Source organism: Nicotiana sylvestris, chromosome 1 (genome assembly GCF_000393655.2).
Source record: "Nicotiana sylvestris chromosome 1, ASM39365v2, whole genome shotgun sequence".
Taxonomy (NCBI): Eukaryota; Viridiplantae; Streptophyta; class Magnoliopsida; order Solanales; family Solanaceae; genus Nicotiana; species Nicotiana sylvestris.
Window position 1 is genome coordinate 186,328,920 of NC_091057.1, and position 14,505 is coordinate 186,343,424.

Below are 14,505 nucleotides of genomic sequence, written 5' to 3' on the forward strand. Positions count from 1 at the left end.
TACTTTATGATATTACTCAAAGACAAAATGGTCTTATAAAGCTCCGAAGATTTTATTAACGTACTTTTCATGCATTGTATTTATGTGCATTGACCGATCACCAGATGGCGTTATATACGCGTATATATGTATGTATATGGGATATGGGAAAAGTTACGTCGTTATATACGCACCGTCACCTGATCAGCTGGTATATGATGATGATGTTGCCCATAGTGGCTGAAATATGATTCAAACGGCGTTATATACGTGTGTATATATATATGGGATATGGGAAAGGTTATGGCGTTATATACGCACCACCACCTGATCAGCTGGTATACAATGATGCTTTTGCCCACAATGGCCGATATGATATGATGGGATGCTCTCAAAGACTGATGATGTTATGAAACATGTACCTATGCACGACATGACATTCATACGCATATGCATGACGCTAAAAGTAATTTATGATTTACAAAGTTATTCAGACTTATAGGTTGAGTCATGTACGCTATATTTCTTCCATGTCTCTTATGTATTTATTTATGTGCCTTACATACTCGGTACATTATTCGTACTGACGTCCCTTTTGCCTGGGGACGCTGCGTTTCATGCCCGCAGCCGCAAGTCCCGATAGACAGGTAGAGAGCCCTCCAAGTAGGCTATCAGCTCAGCGGAAGATCTTGGTGCGCACCATTTGCTTCGGAGTTGCTCATTTGGTTAGTATGATTTAGACGTGTATTGTTTGGTATGGCGGGACTCTGGCCCGACCTTTATGACATTTATGTACTCTTAGAGGCTTGTAAACATATGTCGTGTACGTGAAAGATTGTACGGCCTTGTCGGCCTATGTTTTGAGTTTATAAAGGATCATGTTGGCCTATTAGGCCCGTATGTCATGTGTATATGATGATGTAATAAGAAAGATACATTATGTTGGTACTCGGTTGAGTAAGGTACCGGGTGCCCGTCGCGGTCCAACGGTTTGGGTCGTGATATCAATATACTTGTTGCAATGATGAAAACCTGAGGAAAAAATAGAGTTTAAAAGTATATTACATATTTTCTAATGATTAATGTAATCCTTTTTTTATATAAAATATTTTACTTTTCTACTTTGAAATACTTAATATCTTCTTAAAAAGATTTGGGGCCTCATGAGAAGAGTTGTGGTGGGATGGATAGCATATCTCCTTCTTTAATCGGAAGTATTCGATTTCAGTATTTGGATTGAAAAAAAGTCCCTTATAAGGAACAATTTCCATTTTAATGGACTTTACACGGTACGAATTTGAATTAATCAATGCCCCAAATTAAATATCGAACATCAAATAAGAATTAAAAAATAAAAATTGGGGCCCCCAAAATTCTGGGGCCTAAAGCCATCGCTTTAGTGGCTTTATCCTCTGGCCGCCCTTGGGGTATGATTAGGACGTCATGAGTTCAAGTCGTAAAAAAATAAGTTTTTGTAATATGCATATGTGAAAGATAAAGTTATGTACACTAACTCAACCGAGTAATTTTTAGCCTTTCCTCAATCTCCACGCATGACGAAAGCCAGTGTCGGCCCAAGGGGGAGGCAGCTAAAGCAATTGCTTTAGGCCCCCCTAATTGAAGGCCCCGATTTTATTATTAATTAATTTTTTATTATTAAAATTATTAGAAAAAGTTACTAGATTTATGTTTTTTCTTTTTGGATTTAAAAGTTATTTAGAAAAAATAGAGGTTATTAGGATAAATACTTGAATTTTATAATAAACATACAATATGACAAAATAACAGTTTGATGATGACATTGATAATAAAAAAATAAAAACAAAATCTCTTCTAATTTAAAGTAAATTATTTCCTATAAAGAGTAGATCAAGTCATTTTTTTAAATTCAAATAAGCTTGAACTATTTCAAATGTAAAAATTATTTTAAAATCTACTTTAATAGTAAAAGTTACGATCAGTAGATGTTGGGAACTTATAAGAACGTTTTCTTAACCACGGATATTTCTTATAAAAAGAATTCGAAACCTTGGTAAGTAGAGTTACTAGATATCTTCAATGGTGGAAGCTAAAAGTAACCGAGTGAAAGGCATACCTACAAAACGGTCCATAAAACTATTATTACATAACAAAAAAGAAAAGAAATCATTAGAATATATACGATTTTATTAAATAAATAATCGGGCATCTTCTTAATGTTCGGCTTTAGACCGCCAATTTCGTTGAACCGACCCTGACGAAAGCTTAGTTGTGTACCGAGTAATTTTTTAATGTAATAATAAAAAATTAGCCATAATACTGAGAGAAGAGAAGTTTTACTATTATAGAATTGAAATTTTACATTTAAATAATACATGTGCATTGTGCATGATAAAATTGCAACCTCTAAAACGCAGACCTTACCCCTATCTTGGGTAGAGAGGTTGTTTCCAAATAGAAACCCGACATTCTTCCCTCCAAGAACTTCTCATCTTGTTCTTGGGAGATTCGAACTCACAACCTCTTTGTTGAAAGTAGAGGTTGCTTACCATCAGAGCAACCACTCTTGTGTACTACATGTAGCATATAGTCTCTAAAATTGGTGATTCACAATTCTTTGGAGCAAAATGGCTAAATTTTGTCGTCGTTCAATAAAGATAGCAGCCAACTTACGTGGCGCAAACTCAGAGTCTCATTATCCTCTGCCAAAATGAGAGGTCCTCAGCTTAAAATCACAAATAATTCAACCATACAGGTTTCCCTGCAACTCCAACATACCATTCTTCTAAACATCAACAAACCATAATCCGACACGTACCACATTTTTTTCTCCACTGCATCCCTTCATTAATGATCGAAAATTTTGTGGTGTTCTGCAATGCACCTGATAATTTCCTGCAATTTTATTTATATATTTAGGAATAATAGAAACCAGAAGATTTCATTTAAAGAAGGAAATAAAGTGGTGAGTGAGTAAGCAGAGAGCAAGAGACATTAACATTAGAATTGAAGATGGCAAAGCCAGTTCAAATTGAAGTGTGGAATCCAAATGGGAAATACAGAGTTGTCAGCACAAAATCTATGCCTGGGACTAGATGGATTAATCTTCTAATTGAACAAGATTGTCGTCTTGAAGTAACATATATAATATTCTTTTTCCATATTTCTTTTCAAGTTGTTCATTTTTCTGGGTTTGATTAACTTGATTTAATGCATTTGATTTTGTAATAATGAGTAGATATGCACTGAGAAGAAAACTATTCTATCGGTTGAAGACATTCTTGCTCTTATTGGAGATAGGTGCGATGGAGTCATTGGACAGGTGATCATACATGCATTATAGCTTGTGATTTGCTTTCGGGTTTTGCTTCCTGTTTTCTTCTAAATGATCTGGACTTAACTAGACAGGAGGATGTGGAGGTCAAAGATTAGGGTAGAAGGTTCGTAGATAGACGAGCGTTTCTGCTTGTCTTACTCAATTCGCTAGCATTAGTGTTACTATGATATCTTTTATTCATAGATGGCTATTACTACCTAGAGTTTGGCTGTATTCTTGGATTCGATCTTATTTCATCTTGCTGTTATTCCTGCTTGTTGCAATTACCTTTTCTTTTTCGGTCGTTCTCTAGCCGTCTATCGGAAACAACCTCCCTGTCCTTCCAGGGGTAGGGGTAAGGCTGCAAGGCTGCGTACATATTAACCTCCCCAGACCCCACTCGTGAAAAACTATTGGGTTTGTTGTTGTTGTATAATAGTTTACAATAGAATCTTTTTTTATGGTTATGTTTAGTGTTAAGTGTCTCACTTTAGGTGAGGGACTTAGTTCTCCTCTCCTTATATTGTCCACACGCCAGATGTCAAGTGTCCAATATTGATTGAAGGAATTAGTTGTTGTCTCCTTATATGGTTTAGACATCTTCACCTCGAGAGCTAGTTTTTAGGTTGAATTAGTTATTTGTAGTTATCTTTTTGGTGATTTAAAAAAAATCTTTTTACACTATCAGTGTATAGAAGTGGAACTGAAATACTTTTGTTTTCTTGGGTTTTTAATATTCAGTTGACAGAGGATTGGGGAGAAACACTATTTTCTGCATTAAGCAGGGCTGGAGGGAAAGCTTTCAGTAACATGGCTGTAGGATACAACAATGTTGACGTTGAAGCTGCTAACAAGTACGGTGTTGCTGTTGGAAACACACCTGTAAGTTTATACTTCTTCATTTTTGCTTTGTAGTAGTCCAGTTTCTTTGCTACTACAATAAGCAGTAACTTTGTATAAGACATGTTACCTGGTAATTTTAAATTTATATCATGTCTGATCATATAGTGTTTGATCGATTACATATTAATCAATATTCGATTGATTGCTCTGAGGTTATCTACAGTAGTTTTTGGACTTATCAGAAGCACTGAATCTATGCCGATACACTGGCAATTGCCATTTAACACAACACATCACATATAGTATATATGGAGGTTATAGTCGGTTATATTTCCTCTTAACAACAGCAAGTTTTTGTTTTTTCATGTGAGAGGTCTTTTATTTGGAATTTCAGTTATGAGGAAATGCTCCAATTCACTTTAAATATGAAGCTGGTAAAACATTTCTTTAGTAAAATGAGGCACAAAAGTCATCCTGAACTTGCTACATGTGTATCAAAGTAATCTGTAGCTTATAAATTGCGCTAGGAGTGATTTTATCGGACCAAATAGACTTGGTTGATATGGTAAATGATGCAAGAAATATTACTTTTGATCTCAATGGCAACTGACATGTGCATATCTGTAAAGGCATAATTTTCTCTTCTCACATAATATTCTGATGGCCAGGGAGTACTGACTGAGACTACAGCAGAGTTAGCAGCTTCACTTTCTTTAGCAGCAGCGAGAAGGATTGTGGAGGCAGATGAGTTCATGAGAGCTGGAAAATATGAAGGATGGCTTCCACATTTGTATGTAACTGTTTAATCTCAATTACCTTCTATTTCTTGTGTCGGCTCAGGTCTATAACTAAATTAATTGTCTATTCCAGGTTTGTGGGGAACTTGCTTAAAGGACAAACTGTTGGTGTAATAGGGGCTGGTCGTATTGGATCTGCTTATGCTAGAATGATGGTAATAATCAGCTACTAAGATTTATCCTCTTAAGTTTTCTGTGAAACTAGGTTTGCCTTGTGCTATTTGGTTGACAAATATTGATCTCAACTTTTTTGTTTTCTGAAATTGTTGGCTGAAAACAATTTAAAGACACGTTTATTCTCTGCTCTACATGTTTATTTTAGGATGAGCTTCACTTTCAAACTTCATCTTCACTGAAAATCAAGATCAAGTAATTGTATGTAAATTTGCTATGTTAATTTGAGGAACTTTGGTTTTTTATTGCAACAGATTGAAGGCTTCAAGATGAACTTGATCTACTACGACCTGTACCAAGCTACTCGTCTAGAAAAATTTGTGACAGGCATGTTTTGATCAGTACACTACATTGACAAACTTCTCAAGCTCATTTCATCTACTCATGTTCTTTTGCGTTTGCAGCCTATGGTCAATTCCTGAAAGCCAGTGGTGAACAGCCTGTGACATGGAAAAGAGCTGCATCCATGGAGGAGGTGCTCCGAGAGGCTGATGTGGTAATTATTTTCTACGTCAAGAGTGCATTTTTAGATCTCTTATTCATCTATCTGGATATAGTAGCGGATTTCTCAATCAAGATCTAATCTCCGACCAAAATGTTTCTCTAGATAAGTCTACATCCAATCCTTGATAAAACAACGTACCACCTTGTAAACAAAGAACGGCTTGCAATGATGAAGAAGGTAAAATCATTTGCACAAATATATATTTTGCTTTGCTGATTTATACAAATGCGATATCTTGATATTAATCAATTCGAACTTGCAGGAAGCAATACTTGTGAATTGCAGTAGGGGCCCTGTGATTGATGAGGTAGCTCTTGTTGAGCATCTGAGGGAAAATCCCATGTTCCGTGTTGGTCTTGATGTCTTTGAGGTAATCGCAATAGTAGTATATTTATTTTGGTGATACCCTTCTCCCATTATGAACATGTAAAAGGCATATCCGATGGTCAATGAGAAAGTATGGATGCACCATTCCTAGCAAGGGGAAAGCTACCAAATAATCTATTCTTGTACAGTATGGATGCTTCCCTTGTCTTGTACATTCAAGTAATGCTCTTCTTTAATTATCATGTTGTGTTAGGATGAGCCCTACATGAAACCTGGTCTTGCAGACATGAAGAACGCCGTTGTGGTACCGCACATAGCTTCTGCTTCTAAGGTAATCATGCACTTAAATTGTATAGTATCTGTCCTTAACCTGGAAACAAAGAAGGAATGTTCCTGCTATGACGGCTACTTCCCATCTAATTCACCAATTCTCTTTTTCTTGGGGTTGCCGTCTTGTTTAAAACAAGTTTTAACTCTCCTGATTCTTAATGCAGTGGACTCGTGAGGGAATGGCTACACTAGCTGCTCTGAATGTCCTGGTATGCAATTTTACAGAAAGATCGTTTTCCACTTATCACGTTGAACTAATATATTACTTTGCTAATATGCACGAGCTACTGATACCGAGTGTTATGGCATCAGCCTGTACAAAATAGGTGCTTTCCATTCTGACTGATGCATATGTTTGTTGATGTCACAGGGAAAAATTAAAGGCTATCCAGTTTGGGGTAATCCAAACAGCGTAGATGCATTCTTAAATGAGAATTCTCAACCTCCTGCTGCATGTCCAAGCATTGTTAACTCGAAAACTTTAGGTAACGCGTATATGCAAATTCCTTAGAGCTGCAAAATTTGATCCAATATGCTTGAGGGGTTTCACTAAATAGAATTGGTTCACTATTGCAGGCTTACCTGTTTCAAAGCTTTGAGCTTGGACTGTTGAAAGGATCAACATATGCCAGATTATTGGAAATTTTAGACTTGGAGATGTCTATTTCAAACTTGAAAAGGAGCTGATAGCAAGGCTATCATGTATCACTCATTTGTCTATATTGGTTTACTTGATTTACTATAATTAGGACACAAAAACACATAATCTCTGATTTCTAAGACTCTTTTCTTGATTTGATATTTATGAAGCAATCTTTACCATGTTGAGGTTAACATTATTCCATGGCCTTAAAAGAGATGCAGTTGCTCAAAAGAACAGGTTTATCGTAGAGAAGCTTCTAAACTTCGTGATTAATTCTTAATCAAGAAAAGATTCAATATTTTCCAATACCTATAAGTGAATTGGAGAATAAGAGTGGTTAGTATCCTTGGTAGGTAAAATTACCAGATACATGTGTTGGTGAAAGGTAATATCCGGTAATTTGAGCTGGTCCGAATACCACAATATTAAAAAAGTAGCTAGTGTTAGGAAAAAAATGAGTACTTACATGGTGTAGGTAATTTGAGCTGGTCTTGTTGGAAAAAATGAGTAATTACATGGTTTATAAGTAAAGATCAGAGGCGAACGTAGCCTAGAGTCTATGGATTCAATACCGAGTGTATACATATATATGTAAAAACATATTAAATCTTTAAGGCAAAATACATAAAGGCTCTTTTAATATCACGCCCCGAATCTGGGCCTGGACGTAACACGACACTCGGTGTCCGACTACATGTGACTGAGCAAACTAACTGGCTGGCTGAATCAACATGTGATATCATAACATACTGAATGCGGAAGATAAACTAACACATGCTGATATACTGAAAGTCTGGATGATATAAATCAAAGTGCGGAAATACTAATACAATTCTGAAGCGTATTTGCAGCCAACATAGCTTAACATGAAAAGCCTGAGACTCTGTCTAACTGTTATTCTAGTCTATGAAGCCACTAATGAAGTACTGAAAGCATTGACTGTCTGAAAATACTGAAGACTGTAGTAATGATAATGCCCCGAAAGAACTGGAGGTCACCAAATAGCTAGTACAAGAATCCTAGCGTTCTGAATCATCAACCTGTAAATCATTACCTTCATCGTGAGATGCAGGCCCCGGGCAAAAGGGACGTCAGTACATTTGAATTGCACTGGTATGTAACGCAACTGAATAAAAGAATTATAAATGCCGAAACTGAAACTAAGCTGATAACTGAGAATTGATAACTGAAATGATAACTGATAACTGAACTCATAACTGATAACTGAAATGATAACTGATAACTGAAATGATAACTAATAATTGAACTAAACAAAGGAATTAAGGATATGACTCCCTCTTCTGAATGATGAACAACCTGTTTACCTGAATAAGCTACGGCCTCGGGCCTAATATATATATATGCACAAGCTACGACCTCAAGCCCAAATATACGTATACATAACTACGGCATAAGGCCCAAAATGCTTAAAGCATAAACTACGGCCTCAAGCCCAAACATGCATAAAGCATAAACTACGGCCTCAGGCCCAAACATGCATAAATCATAAACTACGGCCTCAGGCCCAAACATGCATAAATCATAAACTACGGCCTCAGGCCCAAACATGCATAAATCATAAACTACGGCCTCAGGCCCAAGTATATATAAAGTAGAAATTTTTTATTTTGAGTGAGATATGCCATGTAATAATTGAGTGAGGGTAGTGATTGCTTGCCAAATGGCACTTGTGGGACCCGCATTTAGTGAAAAATCCTCCTCTCTCTCCTTTCACCTTTACCGTTCCCAAGCCCCACCCCTTATCTCTCTCTCTCTCTCTTTCCCACTTTCTTCTTCTTCCTCCATAACTTCATAGCATAAAGCTTTACCTCTATCAAGAAAATCTCACAAGCAAAAAAAAAAGTGTCATAAAAAAACACTTAATATTCATCAATCATACCATAAGTGAAATCAGATCCATAAAACATTAAAGCAATCGGCAACCTAACTTGTATATTTTATTAAAAGTATAGAAATCGTGTCTATTATGCATATCCTTTAACAGATCCAATTAGTAGCTAAACTGGAAATTTAAAGAGAAGAGCGGATTGCAGAGAGAAGAAAATTTAGGGCTCCGATAAAGTTGGGTCTTTTCTTGTCGATGATGAGACCAGATACAAAGAAGAGGGGTCCTTGTTTTCCCCTTTCTTTTCCTTTTTATCTTTTTCCCTCTTAACATTTTTTTCGGTTTAATTTTTATTTTTACTTTAACACTTCTCAAAATACTTGCTTTGATCCTTTGGAAGAAAAACAACGTGAAAAAAGTTTTTTGGCTAAAATTTTTTCAAATTTAACTTGAACAAAAATTTGGCCCAAAAAATTTTCACCTTTCCGTCTATTTTATAATACAACTTTCACAATTTTAAAGAATTTAAATTTATTTAATTGTTCACACATTAGCTTTAATGTGATGTTTTCTCTCTTTTAAACTAGTACTTTACTATTTTGGTACATAATTATTGATATGTCATATAAATTAAAGTAACATATTAAAAAAAATTCCTAGTCAACTTTAAAAGTTACGAAGGAAGAAAAAGAAAGTGGAAGAGAGAGGGGGTGGGCTGGGAACGGTAAAGGTAAAAGGAGAGAGAGGGATTTTTTATTAAATGCGGGTCCCACAGGTGTCATTTGGCAAGCAATCAATGCCCTCACTCAACTATTACATGGCATATCTCACTCAAAATAAAATTTCTCCACAAAGCATATAAACTACGACCTCAGGCCCAAATATAGGTGTTCAACATTCAAGGATTTAAAATCAGGAACTGACAATCATACTGCAATACTTGATAGTGAAATACTGAATCACACTGAGTTACATGATACTGGAATACTGGATCACACTGAGTTACATAACTGATAACACTAGAATACTAAATAGGACTGACTGAGACATGTATTCTTGAACTGATTATGAACACTGAAACTTCAATTGTTTATGACATACTGAGTAATCTATACAAAGACTCGGGGGCATCAAACCCAAGTCTATATTGAATACACACTGAGCTCACAACGTTCAGAATGAAATTCATGAACGAGTTATGAAGCTAAAGAATAGAAGTTCTGCAACTGTTCAAGGAACTAGGCTTAACTATATTTCTGAGGCAATTAGTAATGTGATAAAAGAAACATAGTGTAGGGAAAATCATTAACATTCCCAAACATAGAGAGTTAGCCTCGCATACCTTAACTTCCTGCTCTTGAGCGTAATACAACATTCGCCAACCCTTTCAACTTTAATCTATATCAATACAAGTCAAAGGATTCCAAATTAGCAACAATAGTCATGTTTTGGTTACTTAGGCATTTTATCACACACTTGGTGGGAATAAAGCTTCATAGTCCTTATTAATGATATCTCTACACCCAATAACCCATTCTCTTGCTCATAGATAAATTCTAAAGTCTCAGATGGTTATGATCAACATCATTCTTTATCATCCATAAGGTAAACAACATCCTTAACCAATAATAAACAATCAACAATCCAAACCTATAACCGTTCATGCTTTTCTATCAAACCCATCAACTCATATCTCATGAACTAGAGTCTATAATCATTAATCCAATGCTAGAATCAATTAGAGGGTGAAGACATTACCTTTTTGAAGTTCAATCTCCTTGAATTCAAGTTCTAGAGTTTCTTCTCTCAACAACGATGTCCCAATCGAATATCTAATGATATGGAGGGTTTACCCATGTTAATAATATATTGAAAAATTGAACTTAACTTAGAATCACTATTAGAACTTACTTTGGGTAATGGAGGGACCCTTAAGGAGTTAGGTTTTTGAGAGTTTCCCTTTCTAGAGCAAGTTTTTATATTTTGGGGCTGTGGGGGACGAAGTAGGGCTTTAAAATGACCCTCCATGTGTGCCCCTGCACACCTTTAGGCCTGACCGCGCACTTGGCCGCGCAAAATGGTAGTAACACTGCCACAGGTGTGCGGTCGCGCTCGGGGCACGCATATTGTGCACTATTCTGTAAAACACACATAACGTTTTGCACAGAGATTCATTAGGGCTCCATAATATATTGTTAGAAAGCTATTTGAAAGACCTACAACTTTCGTATTTTGAGAGTTTTGAAATACCTTACAAATTTACAATAAATCTTGCTGCAAGACTAGCCTTTTCTAAACTTAGTAGATTTTATCGAATCTTGCATACCTTACTCTCCGTCTTAATTCTAAAATAACTATTTTCACCCATACTCATCCCGCCAGGACTTCATATGTCTAAAATATTAGATTAATACCCATTTAACATATCCACACTTAGTCCGAATGTACGGGGTGTTACATTTAAGTTGTCCCCAACGACCAGACGGACACCTCAACTGATCCCTTTTTTATTTTAACATTTCAAGTGAGTATCTCATGAACACCGAGTCTAGCAGACCATATGTGTGAGTTATACTCGCCAGTAGCATGTCAAATGAATCAATTAAAGAATGACATGTGTAAATTATAATAAAACTTTTGATAAATATAAAATAAATACATTAAAAATTTCCCTTTTAGTATTTATAATCAGCTCCCCCCCCTCCCCTTTTATCTTCTTCCTTCACACTCCCCCTCTCGTCCCCCACCCCCTTCCCCCAAATAACCCCTCACACTGATTTCTTATCTCCTTCCAAGAAATTAAATGACGCATACCCACATATAAAAAGATCAATAAGGAAACCATTTGAGATCTTCTTCTTTGAAAAAACGGAGCAGCACCCATCTCTCTATTTTTTCTTTTTTCTTTTTTCAACTTTAGAACTCCACCTTAACTGTGGGATCCAGCCCCATACATGAAAGAAGAAAAGCTTCTTCTTTCTTCTTTTTGTCAAGCCAACCAATTTAGAAAAGATTTGGGCGGCTGACTTTTGCAGTAACACTGATGTTACTACATACATCAACATGAGCATTCTGCAACTACAAATAGGTGCCTCTACTTTCATTTGTAATCACACCAACAAAGAGAGAAAGAAAGAGTGAGGTTTCACAGACAATGTATAAGAAAATAGTTTGTGAGAAAACATAGAGAGTGAGGTGGGGAATATCAAAAGAGGGTTATTTCTTTTGAGTGTTGTAGTGGTCTTTGGAGTATTTTACTCGGACCTATAAAGTATAAAATTCCTTACTATAGTGATATCAGTTGCTCTTCTTAGGGCCGTAGTTTTTCCCTTATTTAAAAGGGTTTCCACGTAAAACTCTTGGTGTTGTTGTCACTCTTTTATTCTTGTTAATTACCGTCTCTCGGTGCTACGTTATTATTCCGCTTTTAGTACCGTGAATATTATTTCTGTGGGGGTTTATTCCCAACAACTGGTATTAGAGCACAGGTTATGCTCGTTCACTGAAATATTATTCAATATCGGTAGTACTATACTCGGTGAAAAATAAAAATATCCGGAGTAAAGTATGAGGTAGCAAAATTCAACAGAGATAACGGTTTCTCAACATGGCAAAGAAGGATGAGGGATCTGCTCATCCAACAAGGATTACACAAGGTACTAGATGTTGATGCCAAAAAGCCTGATACCATGAAAGCTGAGGATTGGGCTGACTTGGATGAAAGAGCTGCTAGTGCAACCTATACATGTCCAAAACGCTGACAAATAAATTGTATCTGAAGAAGCAGTTATACGCCCTACACATGGGTGAAAGTACAAATTTTTGTCATATTTAAATGTGTTTAACGGACTAATCACACAGCTTGCCAACCTCGGAGTGAAAATCGAGCAAGAAGATAAAGTCATCTTGCTATTAAAATCGTTTCTATCTTCGTATGATAACTTGGCAACAACCATCTTGCACGGTAAGACTACCATTGAGTTGAAAGATGTCACATCGGCTCTTCTACTCAATGAGAAGATGAGAAAAAAGCCTGAAAATCAAGGACATGCTCTCATCAGAGAAGGTAGAGGCGGAACTTATCAAAGGAGTTCAAACAACTATGGTAGATCCGGATCTCGTGGGAAGTCAAAGAACCGATCCAAATCAAGAGCCAGAAACTGCTACAACTGTAATCAACTAGGTCACTTCAAAAGAGATTGCCCAAATCTAAGGAAGGGCAAAGGTAAAACCAGTGGCCAGAAGAATGACGAAAACACAACCGCCATGGTGCAAATTTTTTTTAATGTTGTCCTCTTTATAAATGAGGAAGAGAAATGCATGAACCTGTCAGGTCCAGAGTTGGAATGGGTGGTTGACACATTGGCATCTTACCATGCCACACTGGTAACAGATTTTTTTGCAGATATGTAGTAGGTGATTTCGACACAGTGAGAATGGGTAACACAAGTTACTCAAAGATTGTAGGAATTGGTGATATTTGTATCAAGATAAATGTCGGATGCACATTGATTCTAAAGAACATGCGACATGTACCTGATTTACGGATGAACTTGATCTCGGGAATTGCTTTAGACCGATATGGGTACGAGAACTATTTTGCAAATCAAAAGTGGAGATTCACCATGGGATCATTGGTTATTGCAAAGGGAGTTGCTCGTGGCACGTTGTACAGAACAAATGCAGAAATATGCCAAGGTGAATTGAACGCGGCACAAGACGAGATTTCTATAGATTTGTGGCATAAAAAAATGGGTCATATGAGTGAGAAGGGATTGCAGATTCTTGCCAGGAAATCACTCATTTCTTATGGCAAAGGTACACCGGTAAAACCTTGCGACTAATGTTTATTTGGTAAACAACATAGAGTCTCATTTCAGATATCGTCTGAAAGAAAATTAAATATGCTTGATTTAGTATATTGCGATGTTTGTGGTCTAATGGAAATTGAATCTATGGGCGGTAACAAATAGTTCGTTACATTTATTGATGATGCTTTACGAAAATTATGGGTTTATATTTTGAAAACCAAAGATCAGGTATTTCAAGTTTTCTAGAAGTTTCATGCTTTGGTAAAAAGGGAGATGGGTCGAAAGCTAAAGCGTCTCCGAAGTGACAATGGAGGTGAGTAAACTTCAAGGAAATTTGAAGAGTACTATTCAAGTCATGGGATTAGACATGAAAAGACAGTTCCTGGAACCCCACAGCACAATAGCGTAGCTGATAGGATGAACCGCATCATTGTTGAAAAGGTGAGAAGCATGCTCAGAATGGCTAAATTGCCTAAGTCATTCTGGGGTAAAGCAGTTCAGACAGCCTGTTACCTGATTAATAGGAGTCCATCAGTTCTGTTGACGTTTGACATCCTAGAGAGAGTGTGGACCAACAAGGAGGTATCCTACTCACACCTGAAGGTATTCGGTTGCAGAGCTTTTGCACATGTATCAAAGGAGCAGAGAATAAAGCTGGATGATAAATCTATTCCCTGCATATTCATTGGATATGCAGATGAAGAGTTCAGATACAGATTGTGGGATCTTTTTTCCTATAAAGAAAAAGGTCATCAGAAGCAGAGATGTAGTCTTCCGAGAAAGTGAAGTTGGAACTGCTTATGATATGATAGAGAAGGCCAAGAATGGTATAATTCCTAACCTTGTTACCATTTCTTCTTCTAACTATCCCACAAGTGCAGAAAGTATGGTCGATGAGGTTGCCGGGCAGGGGGAGCAACCTGGTGAGGTTATTGAGCAGGGGGAGCAACTTGAT

General features: G+C 36.7%; 1 protein-coding gene across 1 annotated transcript; it reads left to right on the plus strand.

Moving 5' to 3' along the window:
- The first annotated feature begins 2,893 nt into the window (after positions 1 to 2,893).
- On the plus strand, positions 2,894 to 7,084 carry LOC104231464 (glycerate dehydrogenase). Its single transcript, XM_009784467.2, has 13 exons — positions 2,894 to 3,093; positions 3,197 to 3,280; positions 4,016 to 4,156; positions 4,786 to 4,907; positions 4,988 to 5,069; positions 5,343 to 5,415; positions 5,493 to 5,584; positions 5,696 to 5,770; positions 5,856 to 5,963; positions 6,174 to 6,251; positions 6,415 to 6,459; positions 6,621 to 6,735; positions 6,827 to 7,084. Exons 1-13 carry the CDS (start codon positions 2,971 to 2,973, stop codon positions 6,847 to 6,849), a joined length of 1,161 nt encoding a protein of 386 aa, XP_009782769.1. The 5' UTR covers positions 2,894 to 2,970; the 3' UTR covers positions 6,850 to 7,084.
- The last annotated feature ends 7,421 nt before the right edge of the window (positions 7,085 to 14,505 follow it).

Bases quoted from the DNA above. Each gene is read 5' to 3' on its own strand.
- LOC104231464 (XM_009784467.2), top strand. From the start codon at position 2,971: ATGGCAAAGCCAGTTCAAATTGAAGTGTGGAATCCAAATGGGAAATAC. The intron at 5,070-5,342 runs GTAATAATCAGC...TTATTGCAACAG, and splicing joins CTGCTTATGCTAGAATGATG to ATTGAAGGCTTCAAGATGAA. The intron at 5,964-6,173 runs GTAATCGCAATA...ATGTTGTGTTAG, and splicing joins TTGGTCTTGATGTCTTTGAG to GATGAGCCCTACATGAAACC.